This window comes from Lepisosteus platostomus, chromosome 2 (genome assembly GCF_059453375.1).
Source record: "Lepisosteus platostomus isolate fLepPlt1 chromosome 2, fLepPlt1.hap1, whole genome shotgun sequence".
NCBI lineage: Eukaryota > Metazoa > Chordata > Actinopteri > Semionotiformes > Lepisosteidae > Lepisosteus > Lepisosteus platostomus.
In genome coordinates this window covers 34,411,943-34,438,202 of record NC_142612.1, presented here as the reverse complement: position 1 = coordinate 34,438,202, position 26,260 = coordinate 34,411,943, and the positions used below count along the sequence as shown (strand labels likewise).

Sequence of the window (26,260 nt, the reverse complement as noted above, 5' to 3'; positions counted from 1 at the left end):
ACATAAATTCTACCAGCCTCATTCTGTATTACTGAGAGGAAAAAATAGTTTTGATTGATTTTAGTCTCAGCTAAAAATCCCAATAGGAGGACTTTGTACGCAAGACATTTATCTTGAATCAGTTTAAAGTTTCTTTAATGGCTGTATGATATACAGAAGTTAATATATACACAATATGGAATGTAGTATAGTACATCAACCCTGCTGTTTATAGTTGCAGTGGAGTGTTTTGATGTCATAAATTTATTCCCCCAAATCTGAATTGCAGTAGTTTTAAAAGAGGTACTGCCAAAGAGAAAGGTAAATGTTTATATGAATAGATATTTTGACACATTGTACATCAAGGATAATTGCTATAATATAAAATGCATTATTGTTTGTACACATGGACAATAGAAAATTGAGAGAATTAATCTGCCCTTAAATATAGCAAACCATTCTATATGTGTGCTATATTTGAAATCTTTTTGGCACATTATTAGGCTATGGTTGCAAAACATCAGTACAACAAGCTTGTTTTTCAGTAAACTAAACTTATGTGAAAGTTAAATTCTATTTCCTACTTCATCTAGAAGTAAAAACAAAAACTGTCCCAACAGTGTTTAGCCATAACAAAACATTATGGCCCACTTCTATTTCTTCTCCTAAATAACGTGGGTAGTAAGGCTCCAGTCCTGGAGGTGTTGGTGGAAGACATTCACACTGGCCATCCAGAGCTAGAATGGAGACCCCCTGGAAAAAATCATTTTTTCAAGTTATTCTGAACCATATCACACTCCAACTTACAACTGGCAACCCACTGAAGCTAAGCAGGTGTGAGCCCAGTCAGTACCTGGATGGATCTCCGGGGAAAAACTAAGGTTGCTGCTGGAAGTGGTGTTAGTGGGGCCAGCAGGGGGTGCTCACCCAAAATGGCGCCGTCCTTCGGATAAGTCGTGACTGTAGTCATTAAAAATCCCAGGGCGATTCTAGAAAAAAATTGAGCTGTTACCCCAGTGTCCTGGCCAAATTTCCCATTGGCCTTTACCACTCATGGCTTCTTATAATCTCCATCTATGAATTGGCTTCATCACTCCGTTCTGCTCCCTACTGATAGCTGATGTGTGTTGAGCGTCCTGGTGCACTAAGCCTGCCATCACCTCATCCAGGTGGGTGCTGGACATTGGTAGTAGTGATGGAGGGGAGTCCCCATTACCAGTAAAGTGCTTTGAATGGAGTTTCCAGAAAAGTGCTGTATAAATGTAAGGAAATGTTCAGAAAATGGAGGCCAGAAGGTAGTAGTAAGCAGTGTCCAATCAGAAAAGCCTCCTAGTTATGCAAGGCTCCATGACTTGTCTTTGATAAAGATCGTCCTTTATAGGAGGCACATTCATCATCTCTGCAGATCCAGGGCATGGGCAGCCTTTCAGTTTGAAGTTGTCAGAAGGAGTGTTATTCCAGAGAAGGAACATCTTCCAGCAGACATTCTATTTAAAAATATCCTGATATTTCACTCTATGTATCCTTTGGCTTTTAGTAAGAGGACTGCATATTTACAAATGTGACTGTTTTTCGTAAGAGTGGAACATTCCCATTTCATTTCAATCACTGATTCTGGGTAGAAAGATTTAATCAAAGATCTTCAACTTGAGAAACTACTTGTCAAACTATTTTTTGGCACCATGAAAAATGTATTAAATATTGTAAACGTCTAAGCAGCATGGACTATTGATTAGAAAAATCATTGTTCATTCCTTATTTCATTTTACTCCTATAAGAAAAAAAAAACATTTTAATGCTTTTCACATTTTAAAATTTCATGCACCCAATTTATATATCAATATAAATTATATATATTTACATATTGATATGAAAGTATATACTGTACATTAAAATGCACACAGGGATAAAAGGCAGACTGAAGTGGAGAATGGTCAATAGACTAAAAGAAATCCTAGAGAAAAGAACTGATCTTGGGCCAGTAAACTATATGCAACCATAAAACCAAAAAGTGGGATAATTGTCCCAGTCTATTTGTCATCTTGTGCTCTTATGGAAGAACCTTGAGGAGTCTTTTAACCATCAGTAGATCAATAAAGGTTAAGTGCGAAGTGCAACAAAGATGAGTACTGGTTGCTACAAAATGTTGAGAAAATGCAACATTATTTTTTTTCCACATTAAGATGAATGTCTTTAATCAGGTATAATTTAATGAAAGAATCAGGTGAATTGTTTTATACACCTGCCAATAATACTTTAAAATAAGATTAAGATAAATCTCAAAAACAGCCAAAGCACACCGTATAACACCCATGTAATACCCATGTTTTTTTTATTCAAAAATGAAATTGGCAAACTGAATATCGGTAAAACCTGAAAAGATCATTTATGAAGTGAAATTTGCTGTTTGTACAGTATATAGTGTATTAAGTTATCTTGGTCAGTATGTGGTGGAAGCACTTTGAAAGCAATTACTGTCAAAATTGTTGACCAATTTTGCCATTTTAGTACAATTTTGTCTATTCTTACAAGCAACATGATTGCAATTTTGACAAAAGTTCATTGGGGATAAATGATGGACTGCAATTATCACGTCTGCATTTTTTCTATCATATTCAAGTAAGGCTTTTGACTGGGACTCTCAAAGACATTCACTTTCTTCTTGATTCATTTCAGTGTAGCGTCAGCCACGTGCTTTGGGTCAATGTTCAGTTTAAAAGTGAATTTTAAATCATTAGCAAATGAAGGCTGTTTTTTTGTCATTGCACTGCTACCACATGACAGTGGTAAGATGTCACTGGGCATCAGTGACCACATAACCGATCTAAAGTTTTATGCAAAAGTTTGGGCACCCCTGGCCAAATTACATGTTTTGTTGATTTTCTAAGTGAAAAGAAGTTAACACAACCTCTGCAGCGAACAAACTTAAACTTGACATGTTTCTGCAAATATTAATGCACAGTTACTATTTATTTGCTGAATTTCACAGATTGAAAAAAATAAAACTTGATTTTTCTTGGTTTCATCAGTTTTCAACTAATGATGTACAGTTGTATGGTTTGCATACAACTGTACATCATCATGCACTGTGGCAGTTTTCTCTGGAACCAATCAATTCATTTGCCCTATGGACATTCATAAAGTTATTCCTCACACACAACTTTGTTATTGCCTATACAGTATTTAGAAGACATCAGAAAATGATTTAGCACTTGGAAAATAACCAACTAGAAACATACCTGCTGGACCACTTTTCTGATGATGATTCCAATCAGAAGCAGCACAAAAAAACACACTGCAATCCCAGTTCCTGTGGCATGTCTTGAACTAGGAGGAGGAACTAAAGGGTCTATGCGCACTTAAAAGAGTGAAAGAGAAAATATTAATATTCTCAATATGAAAAATACTTATGTAAAGGACATTTCATTATATTTATCACCATTATTAGATTTTTAAAGCATTACAAAAATGTTTACTTATATTTTGCTGCTTTGGGGTGTTGGCTACCACAACTGGGCTTCACAAACCAAACCAGCTCCCTGGTTAGAGCTCCATCTAGGCTATCAGTAGTCTTCTGCTGACCTATAAAAAGCCACTACTGAAACATTATTTCCCACTTTGGTTTCAATGCCATTAATGTGACAACACTTTTTTATTCCTCCTGACAGCGAAAACAGGTTTCGCTCAGCCTTTTTTTCAACCTCCTTCTCTTCCTTCAGGCTCTTTGCCTACAGTCTCAGCACAAGAAAAGATTACCTTTGTGTTCAAAACAACCCAGCTGAACTTTGCTCCTCATCGTACCTCATTGTACTGTCACTGGGAATGGTGCATTGTGCAGGCTGTAGCCTTGTCCCAGTGCTGATTCCACCTTTATGGAGTCTCTGCCCCTCAAAGTGTACCAATATCTATGCACATACAGTATATCTTTTTCTTCTGTACAGGGTAGATACCAGAAATGAAACTTACTTTTTTCCCTCCAATAGACATTACAGAACATGAAATTGCATACATGCCAGTTCACTTTTTCTTTTGGCACACACTGGATGAGTGACTAGCATACACTTTAATTAATACTCATGGAAACTCCATATACACTCTTATCTGAGAAAACCCCAGGAATTTCCATTATAGACTTCTACTTGTTGCTTGAATTTTGAAAGCTTTCCTAACCTTCTGTATTTCTTAGAATCTTACCTCTTAGACCGATTTTGTAAATTTTGCAAAGCTATGTACTGGCATTGTAGTACATATTTTATCAACATTTTCAATCCTGGGCTATACACCTGTTATCTGTGATATGGGGATACTGTGATAGTTTTCCTTTCTTCAGAGCTCTCACAGCATTAAATAGGTACTTATGTGAATTGCTAATTTGTTAAATTAGACTTTTAACTTCTTCTTGAGATACAGTAGTCCTTAAGGAGCTAGAGATTGTAGTCTATAAGGTGATGGTAAAGCGAAACTATTCTGTGAAAATGGTATCCTGTATGTAAAAATGAAATGTGTTCATATCAGAAATATGAAAATCACATCCCCATGGACTTGAACTGTGATGGGCAGCAGACATGTCACCGCCCTCATTTTACGACACTCCACTGCTTCTCAGGGCATATTCACAAGTAACCTGCATGCAGCTGTGGTTGTGCTTGACAAAACTGAAAAAAAACAATAATAAGCTCTCACCTGTATCATTGCATTTCACTTCCATTACAATTGAGCTGTTTCTGACTGAGCAACAGATGGTCAGGGTTTTCGTGAGACTGATCTGCATGACACTGGTGAGGTTGAACAGCTGGGTGTGAGGATCCCTTACTGCTTCAGTTTTAATTATCTCACAATCTTGCCAGGTGGCATTTTTCTCTTTGATGTCCCAAGACAACGTGTCCTCTGGGTAGCCCTGGCTGGAGATGCAGGTGAGATTGATGGGAACTCCACAGTTCAGATAACTATCAGATGTCATTTTGATGATTACTGGGACACTAAAGTCTTCTGTGGAAAAATGCATAATGAAAAACAATGATGCTGTAGACAGAAATTAAAAGTGTATAATTTTCAGTATTCTAGGACCAGGTTTCTTGAATTTCAGATATAAAATTAAAATATGATTATTTATACCTCTTCATTTCTCTGAAAATGCTGGAAGCCTAGTGACTCAATGATAAAGCAGAGAAACCCCACAGGTTAACAGTGATTTTTTATATTACCAAGTTAAAGCTGAACTAGAAAGGAATAGAAAACTTATTTAAACTGTTTAAACTGAATCTTACTAAAAAACAATATTTGTTTCTTTTTAAAATTGTAGTCTCTAGTAAGCTTGGGACAATTTCAGTTTAGTAGAAGAAAAACAATGCCCTGTCACTCTGAGTGTGCAGTCTGGAATAAGGGACTTCTGGGGGAATACACGTCTACTATGGAGATCTGTTATACAGGATGAAGCCATTCTGTCAAAGGGCACAATTCTCCTTTTTGATCAGCAGAACCACATAACACTGGATCTTGTTCTAATTATTACCATGGCAAATTTTAAATGTTTAAATACTGATAAGCATTAAAAATGGAACAAATGAGTATTGGAACCAATCAGCTGATAACACAATTACCATACAATACCTACATTATCATTAGTTTACTTTCAGTTTTAAGCAGTGGAATTGACTGCACAATGCAGTCTTCCTTTCTTAAGTGTACATTTGAGTGTCGTTATGCTTATAATGATTGTGTTCACATTAGCTACAAATTGTAACTTTTCATCATGTCGAAAATAATTCCATGCACGTTCTGCAGCGTTGAACAATGTCTCCCAACACTTAACCTAAATTTCCAGATGAGCAATCAATAGCTTCTAGGCACTGTCATTGCACAATGAAATAGTTTGTTTATACACTCAAACGATCATTGGTATCGCATAATTATTGATAATGGTCTATCTTCTAAGAATGACAATTTATTTCTTGTAATAACAAGATTCATTTTTACCTTGTAATGACAAGATAATGCTTACATAATCACAAGATCATTTTTCTTGATGGCAGCAATGCCCTTCTGTAGTTCATTGAATATTACAGTATATTAACCCCTGGGTTAACCCCTGGCCATTGGATGAGGAGGTTTGACCTGAATTTAGAGGGGAATACACCAAGAGGGTGGAGACGGGATGAAAGCAAAAAAATGCAAGAAGAGGTGTGAGCTTGAGTTATAAACAGAGCAAAAGTCAGTAATGATTGTGATTGGATAAAACGGGTCTGTCTGTCTTTATCTATCCCAAATTTACATTTTTGTTTTTTATGCCTCTCTCTTGCTATAGTACCTCTAAGCATATATCATACATATAAACATAATCTTCTGAGATAAGTTAACAAACTGTTGGTATTGTATATAGTATTTGATGTCTAAGGTTTAGGTTTTCCTATTGAATTCGTGATATTGTTTCTAATATTTTCTCATTACCTCTATAGCATATATTTACACTTACTAAACCGTTTTAGTCTGAAACTATGAGTGGATCTGATTCAAGTATTCAAACTTCTTGAAGGCACTGACAATTCAGTGGAAATACATTTAAAATCAAGAACAGGATGCACTTTTTTACCCAAAGGGTTGTTGAAGTGTCTAGCTTCTCAATCATGTTATCAAATCCAATATCCTGGTTTCTTTCAAGAAACAACTGGATTAGATCCTTGAATCATCTAGCTACCAAATGGGCCAGATGGGCTGATGGCCTCCTCTCTTTTGTAACTCTTCTTATGATCTTAAGCTGTGGTAGAAGGACTACAATATAATGATGGCTGCAGACAGCATTGCATGAGTGAGAAGCAAAATTACACAAGCAACATGAATGGTGTTTGGAAGAGCTTATTGCTAAAGTACAACCATGTTTCCTGGGGATTTCAAGATGAAGTGGTGGACATTCAGAAGAAGAACTGTGAAATTAGCAACTGAAACAGGTTTCAATGACTCAAACAAAATTAGCAGGAGCTGTTAGCCTCACACACCAAAGAATTGAAAAATAATTCATCTGGGGCTGGATTAGGAGGGGTTGAAAGACAATGATGAGGTGCTGAGTGAACTAAACACTAAAACTCAATTATTGACAACTTTGGACAAAACATACAAATTGTCATAGCCAATGACCCAATAAAAATGTTGGTGTGGTCAGTGCCAAATGAATTAGGTTGCTGTAGAATCACTTTGTTTTTTCTGCTGCCGAAAACCAATGTACCTCAGCTTCAGCTTCAAGACATCAACATCGAAGCAGTCTACTGATGCTTCACATGAATGGAAGGTTCATAAGCATTGAGACCATCACCCACGAATGAATGACTTCTACCAATAACCACCACCACATCATTTTCTAGATTGTAGAAATAAGAGTTTTAATCTAGAATATTTTATTGTTTTCTTATGATTTATTCTGTCATTTACACTTACTGTACATTGTGCATACTGATGTCCAACGAAGCATTTAATTTTTACACATTTTATTTATCTTGTCAATTTATCTAGTTAACTACTGTACTACAGTAAATAGAATAATTAGCCATCATAAACAAGTACTAATGTCCTTACTATGACAACACAGAGCTCTGTTGTAGCGGCGAGGCTTATTAATAAGAAAGAATTAAGTGTTCTGAGCTTTCCCAAATGAGGCCCCATCTCTGTTCATCTCTGTGGTGCAGCCACAGAGAAACTATTCATGCAGGCTGATTTAAGGTTTCCTTTGATAAGGGACAGCTCCCAAAGGGGGATGCACTTAGCTAAGCCTGGCTATCATGATCAATGGTCATCCATTGGCGCCTATCTGTCTAGGGAGTGCCAGATGGACATCTGGACTGCATTCCTAAGTGTCAGGAGTAAGTGACTCATATCTCACCTTGATCAACCAATCAGGGACTGGTAGGGCCGAGTAACCCACGTGGGACTCTGATGCCCATGGAACTTTCAGCCAATGAACGAGCTGAAGTTCCTCTAGGTAAAAACAGGCAACACAGAGGGCCTGAGAGAATTCTGTGGACAATTCTAAAGGGAATTCAAAGGAGAATTCCAGGGCAGGACGGCCCAGGAGCAGAAGGCTCCCAAGGGCAGGACATTCTCACAGCGCGCCTCCTGACCATCCTGAGACTCAGCCCGGACAACCACGGAACGGCCAGTGTGTCCGAGTACCAGAACTTTCCTTTGTTCTAAGAGTCTAGAGCGGAGGTTGCCAGAGAGTGACCAGAGGATCCACCCGAGGTTAGCACCAGCAGCAAGCCTCATGAACAGGTCAGAACTGTGGACAGCTGAATCACTATTCAGAACTAGCTCTTCATCAGGAACGAACCGGTCTTCTTCCTGACTTGCTGGGACCCACAGTCATCTTTTCTCCTGTGCACAAACTTTGCTAGTTAAAGCCAACACTAACTAGCCGGTCAGTGAGCATCAGCAGCGCATCGTCGCAAGCCGCGCAGCACAGCCTGGCATGCAGCCAGAGAGCGCGGATTGGACAGCAACAGCCTGCAACTGTTTCAGAGAGCCCGCAGGAGATCTGAATCCCCAAAGATTGGATGAGTATTCAACTTCACTGCATTACTGCTCGAGAATTCAATTGTTATCCCAACCAGTTGATATCAATTTAATTCCTAAGAGTTATGTACTTGTTTTGAGTATCTAATGTAGAAGTTATAACCAAGTTCATTTACGAAACGGTCTAAATGAATGATATACTGAACGTATGTCCTCTTGATATATGTAACACTTCGTAACTGACTGAATATAAACCTTTTGTATTCTGATAACCCTTTCGATAAGATCTGTTAGGTTTATATGCATATTCTATGTATTAATAAATGTATCCTCGTGTATTAGTACCTGTGTGTGTGCGTTGTTTGAGTTATATCGCATGGTTGGATTCTAAAGCCATCAAAAGAATCATTTTGTGATTTACTGCTACAATTAATAATTGTCCCAGTAAATGCCCAAACCCTACAGAACTGGTGCCTTCGGAGAGCACACTACACTGTTAAGGTAAAAATAATTTTCAGCTGACTAATTTTGACCTTATGAACAATTTTAGAGGAATGAATTACATTTGTAAATTAAAAAATGGGTATACACAAAAACAATTGATGATGGGTTTAATGGGTTACAGAGGGATATGCAACCAAATACTGACTTTGTGTCCCAGTGGAATTATCCAGGAGCAAAACTGATTTTATTGCACCTTTCAATATTAATCTCAAGATCACAGATACAAATTGCTTGACTATAAAGCAAAGATAACAGTTTTGGACTTTGCGGTCCCAATACTTTCGGGAGGACATGTGGGTTAAGATTTGGAAGCTATAAGTAAAGTAATCTGAACTTCTAAGTGATTGATTATTTCTTATGCCTGAGATTATAAAACAGAAAAATTGTTTTACGGTTATCGATTGGTTCCAGACCAGTACTTCTGTACAGAACTATGCAATAATACCCATACAGCAATGAACTATTGGCTAAGCACCTTCAGGAATGGTTGGGCTCAGAGTCCTCAAGGATTTGCTCAAATGGCTGGTGGTCTGTGACCTTATAGATTGTGTGGGTAATTTCTACCTTACTAATCACTTCTGCTTTGCTCTCTGGATTTGCAGTGTGGAACTGCATTGGTTGTGTTACTGCATGCTTGCAGGTAGCCTACAGCTCTTCCATGTTGGGACAAGGAATGCACAGGTACAGCAGATGTGAGCAGAATTTAACTGTTGACAAATTCCGAAAGTGACATAAATTCTCCAAAATTTAAAAAGAAATAAAGTATTATCTCAAAATTAAAAAAAAACTTACTGAAGGTGTTCAAAGTGATGGTTGATGAATGTGTTTTAGAATGTCCTGAACGTGTCTTGTGAAGAACAATGCAATTGTATTCCCCTTCATCATTTAGTTGGATACCTTTAAAAAAGACAGACAAGCTGTTTGGGTCCTTCCAGGTGCGGTTCAAGTACTGAGGGTTTAAATGTTCTGTTATTGGGGTCCCATATTTCAGTTCAAACAGTACCAATTGACCCTTTTGTAGGTACAAAATTTGATCCTCTAATGGCTCATCTTGGAGTCCACATGGCATTTTAGCAATTCCTCCAACTGTCACATTCAAGGATGATGTGTTTGAAGGTGTGCATCCTGTTGACATAAGAAGACAAGTTGATCACTTTTGGAACCATGCTACAGATTAACTGTAAGAAGTTTGAACTTAAGCTTCAAAGTGCTGGCACACAATGCCTTACTTATGTCCACATGTTACTTTTGAGAGAATAGTAATGCAATTGTTTGTAAAAGATACCTCTAACCTCTGTGGCCAATTCTCAAATGTGTGGACGTTAAAACTCCCAAACAGGTATGCATTAGAAATGCAGAGAACAACTTGGTTATCTGAAGTTGCTGAATTTAATTTAAGAAATAAATAACCAAATAGCTGTGATATTAACTTATACTAAATATGATTTCTATATCATTTAAAGCATACTGTATGATATTAGCTAATATTAACAGATATGTTTGCCATTATTTTGTGGCATTCTTTTACCATATCTAATTACTACAGCTCTATGGCATTTAGTTTCCATCAGCATCTCACGTTTGTGGTCCTTTCTTTCATATTTTCATATCTAGCAACTACAATGATAATTCAGTAAATATTTATTTTTAGTAATATTATTAATATACAGTGAGCAATATATTTCCTTTGGAAAGACCTGCCAAGTGTTAGCTCCCAAGTGGCTGAATCAGTAAAGGCCCCATTTGAAAAACAGGCTGAAGCCTGCAGGCCAGAAGCACAGGTTCAGATCCGGATCAATGCATTGTCTGACAGTCACTACGATCCCCACAGTGGTGGTACACTACTTGCAAAGTTAGGATGCACTTGTGTCAGCTGGGGTATATAATGGAGCCAGAGAGGGAGTGTTCCACCTCCAGTCATAGCGAGCTTTCCTACAAGGCACTGTGCAGCTGGCAGCTTGTAAAATTATTAAAAAACCTTGAGGTATAATATGTGCATGTCAGAGGAGTATCTAGTACTACTCAGAGCAAAGTAATATTTTCTTGGAATTCAATTATTTTCTGAAAAATATTACATTGTTCTGTGCAATGATATTAAGTTAACACGGCAACATGTTTAGGAATTTCTTAAGCAAGACACTGTATTCAGTCTACACCTTTTACAGGTACATGCTATTTTATTTCCTTTTTTTTACTAGGATATGAATACATCTGGGAGGGACTGCATACAGTGCCTATAGAAAATCTACACCGCCTTGAACTTTTTTCATATTTTGTTGAGTCAGTGCCTCAGAGATTCATGCTTTAAATTAATGAGGGTTTTAAATGATGTTTTTTCATCTCATATGTATACATCTTACTTCACACTTTTAAGTTTATTTTTTTATTTAACAAATATTAATAAAAGTACAAAACTAAAATATCAGAATCGGATCTCCACCCGGAGTTAATACTTGGTAGCTGCACTTTTGGCATCAGTTTGGCATAACTCTGTGAATCTGCTGGGATGTGCCTCTACCAGCCTTGCACGTCTAGATTTTGCAATGTGTGGCCAAAACTATTCAAGTTTAGGTAAGTCCCCTGGGTGGTGTTGATGGAGTTCATGTTCTGCAAAACTGTCAAAAGTATCTAGCTCAGGGTTCTAACTAGACCACTCAAGGACATTTACCTTTTCATTCCTTAGCCACTCTAAAGTAGCTTAGGCTGTTCTGTCCTAGTTTAATCTTTCTTGCACTGGGCAGCAGGTTTTCCTCAAGGACTTTCCTTGGCTTCATTCATTTCCCCTTCTATCGTGATGAGTGCTGCAGATCCCACAGATAAGACCCCATAACATGATGCTGCTACCGCCCTGCTTTATGGTAGGTATGGCTTTTTTTGTTGATGTGCTGTGTTGGGTTTGCAACAAATGTAATGCATTGCACGAGTACAAAACCTGTTGCCACATGTTTGCAGTATCACTTAAATGCTTCGTTGCAGATTTCAGTAATAGTTTCTTGCTATCCTGCCATACAGACCAAGTTTGTGGAGTGCTTGGGGTACTTTTGTCACATAAATATATATGCATAAAATCCTGTAGCTTTTTTCAAAGTTGCCATTAATCTCTTAGTAGCCTTTCTCCTTCTTGCTCAGTTATCCAGTTTGGAGAGAGTCTTGACCTAGGTTGTTCTTGGTGGTGCCACACATCTTCCACTCTTTAATAATTGTCTTGACTATGCTCCAGGAGATACTCAAGGCCTCTGTTTTTTATACCCATCTCTGTGACTGTTCTTTTCAGAAATTATGTCCTAGTGTTATTTTAAAAGCTCTCTGGTGCTCATGCATGAGTCTTTACTATAAAATGCCCTACCCAGCAGAGGGAACCTACAGGAACTGCTGAATTTATCTTGAAATCACGAGAATCATTACAATATAACACAAGTGGTGGCCAATTAACTTGGGGTGTGATTTTGAAGGCAAGATAATTTAGGATTGTTATTACAAGAGGGTGGTCACTTATCTAACCAAACAATTTCATTATTTGTTTTCAATGAATATGTTTTCATTTTGAAGTTGTAAGGTAGGATGTGAGGTAAGATGTGTAGATAAATGAAAAACTACTTTAATGCATTTTGAGTCCCGGCTAAATGGCAAAAAAGGCAAAACGTCTGGATGAGGGTATAGTTCTGTATATAACTGTAGCGTTTATCAAAATAAAATTAGTGATCTACGCACTATATACTATACAGATACTGTAACTGTAATATTCCCCTGAATAGAGGAATTTTACTGCTTGAACCACTTGGAAACTCTCACTTCTGAGCAGGTTTTTGTGTCCTGTAATCACTATCAGGAATCTCCTTTTTCCTGGTAAGGGTCATGACAATCCGGAGCCTATCCTGGAAACAGAGGGTGCAAGAGGGACCACACATTGAACAAGACACCAGTCTATTACAAACACATGTAAAGGTAACGTAGCCACATTTAGGAGGTGAAGAAATTGGACCAACTGGGAGAATATCCATCTCTTCATGGGTCATGATAAAATGTAGCATCCACAAATGAAAAAATAAGAAAGGTAGCAAACAAGAAGGCGTTACAGGATGGAATCAACCCCAGGAACCAAGAGCTACAAGACAGCAGCACTAATGTCCATGCTGTCCACGTTGCAACATGGAATGGATGTGACTGGTGTAATCATACATTTATTGGCAACAAAGATGTTGATATTGACAGACACTTCTGCAATATTACTGTACTGTATGTCCTAGGGTTTTTCGTTAAATACACATTAAACCAGTTCTAAGTGGAAATGGAAATAGAATCTTACCTAGCATGAAAACCAGGATGAACATGCTATACTTCACAGCTGTGGTAAACTGAGAAAGAATATAATAGTCATTGCTACAGACATGTAAATACAATTAAATAATTTTAATAGTTATTAATGCTTTAAGAAGGAATGATTTCCTAATTCATTTTGAATTTATTACAAATAATTTAAAATGTATGTTTTTTACTATGTGCTCAAAAAGGATAAATGCATGTGTTGCATGGTAAAATATGGTGGTATAAAATTTGTGTCTTGAGTCTGGTAAAAAGAAAAATGTTGTCTGTTGATTCTCAACCCAGTGGACTTCTTCAGGATCGACACATTTAAAACCAAGAAGAGGAGGTAATTCTTAATGCAAAGGGTTACAAGAGTACAGAACAGGTTGTCCAGCCACACAACTGGCATCCTGTACTGTTTTCATGAAAAAGCGAAGTCCACCGATGAGTTAGGGACTAACTATCTAACAGGCTATATGGGTCAAATGGCTTTCTGTTGTTTGTTGTAATCCTTCTTCTATGTTAATGTACAAACACAAGCATTCGTTTTTTATTTTTATTTGTGGAGACAACCAATCATAAAGAACATATAGTTAAAGAATATTTGCATGATACATAACATTTTGAAAGAGCTTGTTTTATGAATGTGATGAGAACACTGATATGTTATACTGAACAAATGCTCCATCAGTTCCACCAGTCTCTAACAAGATTGAGATCTGGGACAGTACACACTTCTCAAACCGACCACACATTGCCTGCCAATGAGAGTCTATTCATTTTCCTGGGTGTTCCTGTTGATTTGGCTAGTGAATATTGGTCTGAATTGTTTCCTTTAAGCTGGAATTATTAAAGGAATAAAGGAATAAAATAAAGATCTTTAAAAACAGTTAAAATCCTTCAAAGTTAAATGTGCTGATCCTCTTAATAAATGGTCTTACCAATCTGAGGAATGAGATTTGTATGGAAGACAGGGAAACAGACACCGTTTGTACGCATGCAATGTAATTATGTACAGAACTGTGAATGTTTTAGGCTATCAGTATGTGCAATTACAAAATTGACAATTAGTTCTTAGAGCACCAGCTCCCAATACAACAGAAAAAAAAATATTCTTAATTTTGTTTGTGCCAGAAAAAGAATACAGTTCATTTATTAAAACACTTTTTCATATTTACTAAACCTTACAAGGGGCATTATCATTTTCTTTGGTAATAAACAGTTTTGACAGAAATCAAAACTAAAATATCTGCATAATATGCATAATATTTAATTTACATGTATTGCAAATTAAATTTAATTAACAATTTACAATTAAATGTAACTTATTTTTAATGTTGGATTGCCCAATAGTACTTATTGAAGCCTTAGTGACATTATGAAATGAAAATGAAACTGTGCAACTGTTATGAAAATATCCTCCTGTTTTGCTAAACCAAATTGTCTTCTTTTTCAATCAATAAATAATTTTTCATCCTTCTGGATGAAAGAAGGCTGCACTTCCAAATTTTGAGAATTATGAAAAAATACTCAGATTCTTTACCTTACTATGAATCTGTCAACATTACATAAAAACCAATGAAGTTTCCATGTAGTAAAAGGCTTCCTTTATTATGGGTTGCCACGGTAACATCACAAGTTGATTTTGCTTTGAATCGGTATTACTGCTTTATTGTACCTGTATGTTTTACCATGGATTCAGTTAGCTTTACTGCACATTACTGTGCCTTTACCATGCCACAGTTAATTGATAAGATAAAAAATATAAAATCCAAATACTTTCCATTAGCAATTCATCTACAATTGTAGAGCACTGATTAACAGTCCTTTTTATAGTGTAGTACTGTATATCTTGATCACAGTAGTTTTAGAAATGAGGGTGTTTTAGTACAGCAGGTCTTTTTGTACCTGCGGCAGCTGAGTTTGGGTGGAATGCAAATATCCCTCTAGGATTAGAGTTGTGTGTGAGGGAAGAAGAATAGTGTGTTTTCCTTTAAAGAAGATGAAGCCTTTCAAAGTTTACTCTAAGCATTTTAAGAACAGAAGTTAAAATTAAAATAAACTCAGGCAGGAAAAGGAGATAATTGAAAAAATACCAAATTAGATTTCAAAAGAGTTATTATTATTATATGCTTACCTTGATGAAAGACATCCCCCACAGGAAAACTTCAAAACTTTGTGCAAACCTGGATAATCACCTTGAAATCAAAAGAGGTTAGATACAGTCAGAGGGCTAACATTACAGTAAGAGGTTCAAGTGGGAGTGGTGCTTTTGGGAAATTCCTGAATAAAATTAACTAAAAGTAAAAGAAAAACATACTCACATCAGAGAAGTGTACTGTAATTCTTAAATGATTTAATGTTTTGGTGTCAGTCATAGTTGACAAGATACTCTAGGCACATGCTATTATACAGAAATTGAAAACAATTCTAGTGGAGGCATAAACTCATTATACACTTAACATTTAAATAATTGTCAACCGTCCATTTCAGAGGGTAAATACTTAAATATGTAATAGAAATATCAATGTATACCAACAGTACATAATTAAGACTAAATATACAGGACTTCAAAATAATTCCAAATACAACACATTAGACATTAATCAAACTTAATTAAATATTTTTACTTATAAAGCACAAATATATTCATATTGGTATTTGTACCTAGTCAGATGTTACATGTTATTTTAAGCTTTAACCTGCTTTTATACGGGAGAATTATTGTTAACATTGAAATTAACATGAAAATTAATTGCTACTAATGCATTCCCAGCATTTCTTTCCAAATTTTACATTCTGTTAATAACAATAATATCTTGGATTTACATTCTGATTTTGCTTAAGTAAGTATCCAGGATATCACTGTTTAACAACCCTACACTCACTAACAGCGCCATGGCATCTTTAATGATCAAGCATTGATGATTAAACCCCTCAACAGTCAGAACCTCAACTTTTATGTTTCATTCAAAGTACAGTGCCTCCTACAACATAATGTCCTCTTTACGTATTGTCTGTACATAGGCATTAGTTTTGATAATTCCTGTCCATAGGGTATAGTGCCACCTACAGGTCTAGCAACACCGCCCCCAGCAGCAACTTAATTTTATTTAGAAGTTTTCCTTCCATTCCTAGCACAGATGAAGCCTTGATTAGCTTTTGAGATCTGACAAGACCAGGCTAGGTGTTAAGGAAGCTACTGTATTCATTGGAATTTCAGTGATTCAACTGAAAAAAAGTGCTTCAAAATAATTCATACTATAGGCAATATATAGTGGCTTGGCTTTCAAAAACAAATACATATTGTTACTCACATATTGTTTTCCATTTTTATAAGCTAATATTATATTGTACCTATGTATGTATGTATGTGAACAATCTATTTGTTTTACAGTTCAGAGCATGTGGAATAACAGTAAGGGATAACATCCTTTTTACATACAGTTTACTGACTTAAAAGGTAAGATGCTTTCTAGGCCACTTCAATTTATTTTCACATTTATACTTAAGTCAAAATGTAACAGCTTTTGGACTTATTTCATTCACTTTCCCATGCAGTGTCCTTTGCTCAATACCAATGCTTTTAACCCATCTGTGTGTGTTTGAGACCGTGGAAAATTCTGGTTACTTTGTCAAGATTACAGTAGCTATAATGTATTTTGAAAAGTGATGACCAAAACTGAGTATGGCTCTTTAAACGAAGTCTTACTTGTTCATTGTATAATTGCTTCCACTTCAATTCTAAGCCTAACCCCATACTCACAAACATCCTGGTGAAAGTTTTTGTCTACAGTATCTTGCTGAGTTAAACACTGTTCAGTCAACATAAGCACCTTATTACTTTGATATCATTGCTACCCTTCTGAGATTTTTAAGGTAGATTCCTGCAAGGCATTCATTCACTTTGTCTTTCTCAATTTGACTTTTCTAGTGTCTGTCCAGTTTCCTACGTAATGCTATTTGCAACCCCACATCCATTTTTACCATCTTCATAGGTAGCAGGTTTTTATAATGATGCCAGAATTTAGTTCGTTTATATAAGTTAGGAGCCAGCACCCATATCACCCTGCAGCTCTCAACTGGCTACCCAATTAAGCTAAGCAGGGTTGAACCTGGTCAGTACCTGGATGAGAGACCTCCTGGGAAGGTATAGTTGCTGCTGGATGAGGTATTAGTAGGACCAGCAGAGGGTGCCCGCCCTGTGATCTATGTGGGTCCTAATGCCCTGGTTCAGTGGTGGGGACACTATACTGTAGTGGGAACTGTCTTTCAGATGAGTCGTTAAACTGAGGTCCTGATTCTCAGTTGTCATTAAAGATCCCCAGACATTTCTCCATAAGAGAAGGGAGTTATCCTGGTGTCCGGGCTAAATTTCCCCCCTCTGCCTTTACTGTGGGCTCTAAATTGTCCCCATGTATTGGCTTGCACTTGCCCTGTGATGGACTGGCACCGTGTCCAGGATGACCCTGCCTTGTGCTTGTTGCTTGCTGGGTAGGCTCCTGTTTATTAATAAAGCGATTTGGGAAATGACATAACATACAGTATGTCATATGACATATGTCATAACACTGCTACAGTACTCCAGAAAAGCCTGAAACTGATTGTTCTAACCTTTATTGTCCTTATGAAATGTTACAGTACATCTTTTTATCTCAGTGTCGTTTCCTGTGAGTTCAGCAGGTATCCACTATGACAAACCATCATTCATAATTCCAGCAATCTTTAGAAGCATGTACAATGGAATAAGCACCATGGTATTAACACAGTACAGTACAGTTTAAAGGATGAAGTCACAGATACTGGAAAAAAGTTGTGGCTGTGGTCCATCCCATTGCTCCCTGTCCTGATGTTATACATTCTCTGTTTTTTTGTAAAATTACATTTGGAACCGACTGGTTTGATAAGACATTCACTGACAGATGAAGAAACAGAAACAGTATAACCAGAAACCAATGTCCTGTGTGTAGGAAGCAGCAAACAAATACCGTGCTGCTGATCCCAAATATCTGGGATTTTTAGTGACAACTATTTTTTTAGCTGGGACAATCAACATCTCATCTCATCTGAAGGACCCTGACTCAGAAAATGATGGAATCATGTTACAAGGAAGTAATACTGCTGTCCATAATAATCACAGTATATCAGGAATGCCTTCTGTGAGAAATATAACTACTTAGAAAATTCTTAGATACCCTATGGCAAATTATCATATAAACTTGGTGTGAACTAATAAACTCTTTAAAATGATCCCTAGTAATCACTTACTACGCAAATGATACAATCTGTTTGGTAACACAAAAAAGTATCTCATAGAATTGTACTTTCACAGGATAAATAAGCTCATTAATGTTAAAAAAGGACTAGTACCACTGTAAGGTACACAGGAAATTACTTGTGCATACTGGATATTAAGGAATAGTTTACCCTTACAGAACTGAGTGATAAAGCCAATTCAAAGACAGGGATTACTAGGAGGCCATGATTGGTAAAGGCCAATGGGAAATTAGGCCAGGACGGCAGGATAACACCTCTACTCTTTTTGAGAAATGCCCTGGGATTTTTAATGACCATAGAGAACAGAGTCAGGACTTTGGTTTTTCATCCGAAGGACTGCACTTTTTTACAGTGTAGTGTCCCTGTCACTATACTGGGGCATTAGGACCCACACAAGCCACAAGGTGAGTGCCCCCCTACTGGCCCCTCTAATACCTCTTCCAGCAGCAACCTTAGTTTGCTAAGGTACCTGGTATACCTGCTTAGATTCAGTGGGTTGCCAGTTGTGAGTTGCAGGGTGATATGGCTGCTGGCTTAGATTGTCGCGTTGATCAAAACATTTTCTGTGAATTGTGAAAATACATTTTGGAACAGTTAAATGAGTATGGAGCAAAAATGTCCAGTGTTTATCATGCATCCTGGGTATCATACACCCATAATTCAGAGATGCCTATGTTCCATTCTACACCCAGATATAACCTATGTCAATATCCAGGCATGCCAGGGATGCAAAATATGCTAAAGAGAACCTATACTAAAGGTTGGGTTTGATTTGGTCAGAGTATTCCCAATGTGCCACACCAGAGCAACTCCTGTGTCTCTGTAGGCAGGTGAAGGATTGGAACCTCTCTGAGTCTCCTGTAGGTGCTGGGGGTTTGCAGTTTGACTAAGAAACTGATAACCTGACAGATGCTTGTGCTACAGTTTTTGGCTCTCTTGTGCCTGTATGAGGGCTGTAGCAGGAAGACAGGTTCACTAGATGCTGGTGGTTTCAATATGGGGGAAATATAGAAAGAAAACTATTTCTAAACAAAATAAACCCATTATTTTTTCATATATATTTTATTTTTATACAGTATATATTTATCATCTCACTTAGCCATTTTGATAATCTGTAAAATGATCAGTGTAGGGCATACCTCCTATACAATCATCAGACGTACCACTCACCACAGACAACAGGACTTTGGTTGGAAATGACACACTGTGATAGTCTCAGTGATGGGCAGAAACAACATCCTGGGAAAAGTGTGACAGCAAAATCTGGAATTCAGAAATGAGTTGTTAGTACTGTATATTATAATACTGTACAGGTGAATGTATTTATTTAACACAGTAATTCAAGTTAACATATAAGAAACCCAATGTAGTATTTGGTTCCTAGAGGCTAATTGATCAAATCCAGTTCATTCTTGATATATTCCATGGAATCCGATTCAGCACTGTGAGTGGATTATTTGCTCTTAACATCTACCACTCTTTTTGTAAAGAAATATCTCCTTCTGTCTGTCTTGTATGCACTTGTCATTACTTATTGCTTGTGTAATCCAGTCCTACATTTTCAAGTGGGTTTAAACCAATCCTGAAAGTAATATGAAAAGAAAACAGTTATATGGGCACTGTGTTTAAAGGTTTTCCATTAATGTTAAGCTTAAGCATAAATTTAATTACAAATATACTTTACTAACCCAATATGCAAAAGGAATCAATCTCCTTACAATGTGGTGTTGAGACAACAACCTAATCTTCAACATCAGCAAAACCAAGGAGCTGATCGTTGATTTCAGGAATCTGCAAAACGGACATGCCCCTATCCACATCAACGGGACTGAAGTGGAAAGGGTCAGTAACTTCAAATTCCTTGGCGTCCATATCACCAAGGACCTCACATGGTCTCTCAACGCCACCTGTCTGATCAAGAAAGCGCAACACCGCCTGTACTTCCTAAGATGGTTCACTAACTTTTACAGATGCACTACAGAAAGCACACTGACAGGTTGCATCACAGTGTGGTATGACAACTGCAGCATTGCTGATCGCAAAGCCCTACAGCGGGTGGTGAAAACTGCCCAGTCCATCACCGGGGTTGCCCTCCCATCCATACTGGACATTTATGACAGACGGTGCTTGAGGAAAGCTCTAAGCATCATCAAAGACCCCACACACCCCAGCTACAAACTGTATGACCCTCCATCAGGAAAACGGTACTGGAGCATTCAGGCCCGGACTACCAGTTTACTACCAAACTACAGTTTTTAGCCCCGCACTATCAAACTATTAAACTCCCAGCCTCTCTCACCTACGATCTGAACCTCACAGTACCTTCTTTCTTACCAAAAACTCAAACACAAATTGAAATCTACCTCTACCTCACATGTCAAAAAGCTCACTCCACATAATTTTCTATCCTTTATTTCATTCTGTTGATGTATGTTTTTGCACATCTGATGTTGTTTTGCACATTGACTGTTGTTGTTTTGCACACTGCCTGTTGTCTCTTTCTTTTATTATACAATTGTATTGTTTTTTTGTACTACTTATCATCTGAGAGCTAGCTAAATAGCATTTCGTTATACCATATACCTGTATATGAGTATAATGACAATAAACTTGAACTTGAAACTATAATCAAATTGCATGATCGATCATTGAATATTCTTAAGACAATATTCAAATTAAAAGTCTTGTACCCATCACAGACATTTGTTAGCTGATGTGCAATAAACATTGATATGGGGCTGCCACAGCCACCAGGCTGGTTCTACTGTTCACATCTAAACACTTTACTTTCCTTACTGTTTTGTTTAATGGGGCTCATAGTGAATAGCATCACACCATTGTCACCCATTTCTCCACTCCCAATATGAGGTTTTCGTACTAAGACTAATATAGATTTAATAACATTTACATTTCTGAACAGCTACAGTACTTATAAACACAATGAATGACAGTGACTAGGATGCATTTCTAACTTTCCTTATGATTTGTAACTGATCCACTTGTGGTCAATATTGCACATTTATAAATAATTATAAAAATGTTCATCATCATGTAACACCTATTACATATTCTGAAAGAGATCATTGTATTTAACCATTACAAACACTAGATAAAATTATCAAGTTACTGAAACTAAAACCAATAAAATGACAATAGCAACATTTGTAACACAGGACATCCGTAAACTGGAAAAAACTAAGACTGAAGTATAAATGCATGTAACAAACTCAATCTCCAATTCTCATCACTTTGCACTCCTCCCTTCACCCTCATCACCCATGCAGCAGCAACCTTTCTCACTGCACCTTGTGAGGGAGGGGTCTGACCGGACACTCCTTCTAGCAAGGAGGGGGTCTGATGTCTCACTCCTCCTCGCAAGGGAGGGGATCAGAAATCTCACTCAACCCAGTAACTGGGCTGGTCTGATGGCTTGCTCTCGTAGCCAGGCTGTCCTTTCCTCAAGCAAGTGAGTTAAAGCAAAATTCTATCAACTGCTCATACACCGCATCGCTCTGTACTAGAGCCCAACGCTTTTTAATAATGATTATGTTAAAAAATAATACTACAAGAACTTTTCAAAACCTTACCTTTATAGGCAAGAGTTCTATTCAATCCTTACTCAGAAACAGAGGTCAACAAGAGATATACTGTATAAAGTAACTGGCACTCCCTCATACAGTAAGTTCCTGGTGAAGCCTGGAAGAGAGAGACATGGGAATAGTTCACTCAGGATCTTTCATTGCCGAAGCCTAAGTGCTGCATCTACAAAGCCACCTTGCTTCTGTTAGTCCCAAACAGGAGAATTCACACTCCAACATTGTCACTACATTATCATGCAAATAGGATTCCAGTTTCATTTAGAATGCCCTGTATTCACAATACCTTGTCCAGTATTTCTACTGTGTAGATCTGTCTGTATTCTGCATAGCAGTATTTCAGATACAGTATTTCAAGTGGGTAGCTGCGTAGGATGCAAAGGAACAAGTAATAGGTTTATTCCATGCTGAAAAGAGAAGAAAGAAAAGAACGTTTCGCTGAAATGTTGTGTTTTCTTTCTTCTCTTTTCAGCATGGAATAAGCGTATAACTTGTTCCTTTTCAGATACAGTATGTGATATAAAACGTCACTCTTTGGGATACTGTTAGAATATCTTTTTTAGAATACCAGTATTTTTGCTTAATTATGACCTTTATCCTATCAAGTAGCAGTATCGAATGGTTGTTTAGAAGAATAGTGAGAATGGATTGAATAGTAGGGGTGTTCAGTACTGTAGAAACAAAAATGAGGTAAAGTAAACAGAGCAATATACAATGGTATTGCTTAACACATGACCACTTTTTCAGGAGGCATAAAAAAATCACACAGTGCAGTTTTTTACACAATACTGTACATATTTTAACATAGTAACTGGAAAATTACATCAGAGAACTTATTCTCTAGCTTTGTATATAGTTTCTGGCGAACTGAAACAACAACCTTGTTGTGGATCTTCATCTATATGGCATTAAAAACTAAATGGAAAGACTGGAACATTAATACCAATATGTTGTAGGTCAATAAAGAGTGCATTTTTCTTCTGCAAGAGAAACATGAACCATTTCTATTTGTTGCTGCTGTGTCATTCATGGTGGAACAAATAACATTTAAAGACTAAGTCGAAGTTACACATTTTTAATTGTTCACAGCATAGTGCCTTTGTATGCTAAAATTGAATTGTTGCGAATATGTGTATGTTTTCCAAAATGAAAAGAATATCGTATAAAATTATTAGGAGAGCTATTCCTATTAATAAATGAACACAAATTTCAAAATAAGCAGGAATACTCTTTGCAAGTTAATGTAGTGAGTGTTAGTCATACTGGTCCCTACCCACTGCTTACAATGGGAGACAAAGGAGAGTTGTATTTAAACCTTATATTTAAATTTTTCACAATTTTCACAATTTTCCAAAGCAGGATGATATCTTCTGGAGAGAATATGCAGTGATGCACATTTCAGCAGCTGTGGGTTGTTGTGAGACTGCACTGTGTTAAAAATAACTGCACAACAGTCTTAACTTTCATTCAAATCTGTTAAAATCGCTATTGTGCAAGAAAAGTAAATTGCTTTGCTGATTTTACATTCAAATTGCTTCCTGCTGTAACACAAACATTTTTATTTAACCAACAGGACATTGTCATGAACAAATATTTGTGCAATTTATAATGTCACTGAATGTTATTTTTTTCAGATGACTAAGATTTATTTATTTTAAAAGTTTGGGGAGTCCCATTTTTAGCTTTCCAGTGCTAATTCTCCTATATATAGTTATTCTCAACAATGTTTGCTTTTAACAAAGAAAATCAGATGGGATTTTCAATACTACTTCAATAAGTAGCAAAAGTTGAGTCAATCCTCTGTATGCCAAGCCATCCTTGGCATCCTCTTTAATGTTAAAACAGTTGGATGAGGAATAATAATATTTGAGTCAGTCCTGGTTTTTATCTATGTTTTTATTCTAGTGTGAGTTGTTGCACAATACGTAAGGATACACCACTTACTAATTTTACGTTGTACTCAGAGGTAACAGTCTCCTGCAGTAAGAGATGTACCAGAGGTGATTTGCATATACTGTACTTTATTAGCTTCATCTTTATGTACAGTATAAGTATTATCTATACGCTGACGCAGCTACCTACTCAAACTTCTGATCTATAGAATATTTACTAATAATAACAAATAAAAATTGCTTACACTTATACAGTGCTTTTCAGGACACACTGCTCAAAGAGTTTACAGGTAATGGGGACTCCCCTCCACCACAACCAATATGCAGCCCCACCTGGACGATGCGACGGCAGCCATAGTGCACACAGTACGCTCACCACACACCAGCTATCAGTGGGGAGGAGAACAGAGTGATGAAGCCAATTTATAAATGGGGATTATTAGGAGGCTGTGATTGGTAAAGGCAAATGGGAAACTTGGCCAGGACACCAGGTTAACACCTCTACTCTTTTCGAGAAACGCCCTGGGATTTTTAATGACCACCATGAGTCAGGACCTCGGTTTTACGTCTCATCCAAAGGACAGTGCCTTTTTACAGTAGAGTGTCCCCGTCACTATACTGGGGCATTAGGACCCACATAGACTGCAGGGTGGGCGCTCCCTGCTGGCCTAACTAACTCATAAGGTTTCCATTTCATTGCAGAGAATGTAGGAGTGAATTACCATTTTCCCCCAATGTTCCCAACGCAAATTCAGCATTGCTACGATTCATAATCAGTCAATGTAGTACCATAGTATTTATAGCTGAAACTATATTAGGAACTACATATAAAGCTCTAAAATGTATTAAATAAATAATGTATCTAAATATACAGTGTAGGACAATCCATGTTGCAGTTTAAGTCTTGTGTATAGCAGGTCACACGTATTACCCGTTTCTAAAGTCTCTTGCGCATTATTGATCAATTAATATGCTAAAATAGGTAACTGAGGATTATATTTCTGTTTAATGTCTTCTAAATTGCTTAATTTAACAAATAACCACCAATTTATAACAACCAAACGACTCTAATTGGTTATCTAGATTGGTAATCTAGAAATTGGTAATTTAACACATAACTATAAAAGTGCTATACTGAGTCTTCCCAGGAGCCGGACCGGAGCTGTATAATTTTCTCAGTTAAGATTTCTTGATTAGCAACAGTCACAGTTTAAAGATTAAACCTCAATCGATCTTGTTTTCATGTCTGTTGTGCATCAGGGCTGACAATGCTGACAAACGCCACTCGAGATCAAAACAAACTACTTAAAAATTGTGGTACGCTGTACAGAAAAAAATGATTTTCAAGAAAAAATTCTAACGAATCAAATTCATTATGTCCTCCTGATAGTCTGTTCATATCGATAACAGCTTCCCCTCGATCGTTTAAACCTGCGATTAAGTGAAGTGAAAAATTTCTACTGAGCAGAAACCGTCAGTGGACCCTTTACGAGCCTACGTCGTACAGTAGTTAAAACATGTTGTATTAGCTCGCCATTCAACTTATTTTTGAATTACAGGACACCGATAAAGTTTATCTTAAAACTGATACAAGTATATTTTTGGCTTCCCTTATACTACTAATTACATTCATGAATGGTCCCGGCGTACCCAGAAAGAAGTTCAATACAAAAGCAAAACATCTTGATCATTTAATCACCTTCATTCAATATCTCCCACCCACAGTCCCTTTCTGTTCTTTGCGGATCTTAAATCAGAGCTCTGTCTCTAGACAAAATTCATTTCCTTGTTTTGCTCGATGATCGGTTCAAAACGCCCTAATAAATATATTCTAAACGAATCCTTCTCAGTTATTTTATTAAATATAAAAACCTATTTTTTCCCAGAGAATGTCCTTATTCAGCAAAGGCATTGTTACTGCTTGACATGCATCTGTAATAGCAGTTAAGTAACATTCGCTTAAGTAACACTGCGATCAACACATCTCAGTTCCTGCTCCAGTATGTATTAATCTTTACTTCAAAAGAAATGCCATCACAGAACTGCCGAGCTAATGAGCTAACGGAAATGTACAAGGAGCTACTTCTCTCATGTTAATTACAACAGCAATACTCACGCCGAAGTGCTCTTCCCCGCCTGAAGTTGATGAGCATTTTTAAACACTGAAGAGCTGAAGTTCCTGAATATGACTTAAAAATGCCACGTGAT

At 37.0% G+C, this 26,260-nt stretch overlaps 1 protein-coding gene across 4 annotated transcripts; it reads right to left on the bottom strand.

Annotated features, from left to right (window-relative positions):
- Nucleotides 1-124: 124 nt before the first annotated feature.
- On the bottom strand, nt 125-26,260 carry LOC148676353 (T-lymphocyte activation antigen CD86-like). Of its 4 annotated transcripts, none has more exons than XM_088606864.1 (8): nt 26,169-26,260; nt 19,728-19,827; nt 15,425-15,485; nt 13,289-13,337; nt 9,775-10,107; nt 4,663-4,968; nt 3,219-3,337; nt 125-1,750 (listed from the first exon to the last, which is right to left on the bottom strand). In XM_088606864.1, the coding sequence occupies exons 3-8, from the start codon at nt 15,437-15,439 to the stop codon at nt 1,745-1,747; spliced, it is 828 nt and encodes a 275-aa protein (XP_088462990.1). In that variant the 5' UTR covers nt 15,440-15,485; nt 19,728-19,827; nt 26,169-26,260; the 3' UTR covers nt 125-1,744. The 4 variants fall into 4 exon arrangements, with proteins under 4 accessions (XP_088462990.1, XP_088463017.1, XP_088463000.1 ...); XM_088606891.1 differs by having other exon boundaries at nt 9,880-10,107; XM_088606874.1 differs by having other exon boundaries at nt 19,735-19,827.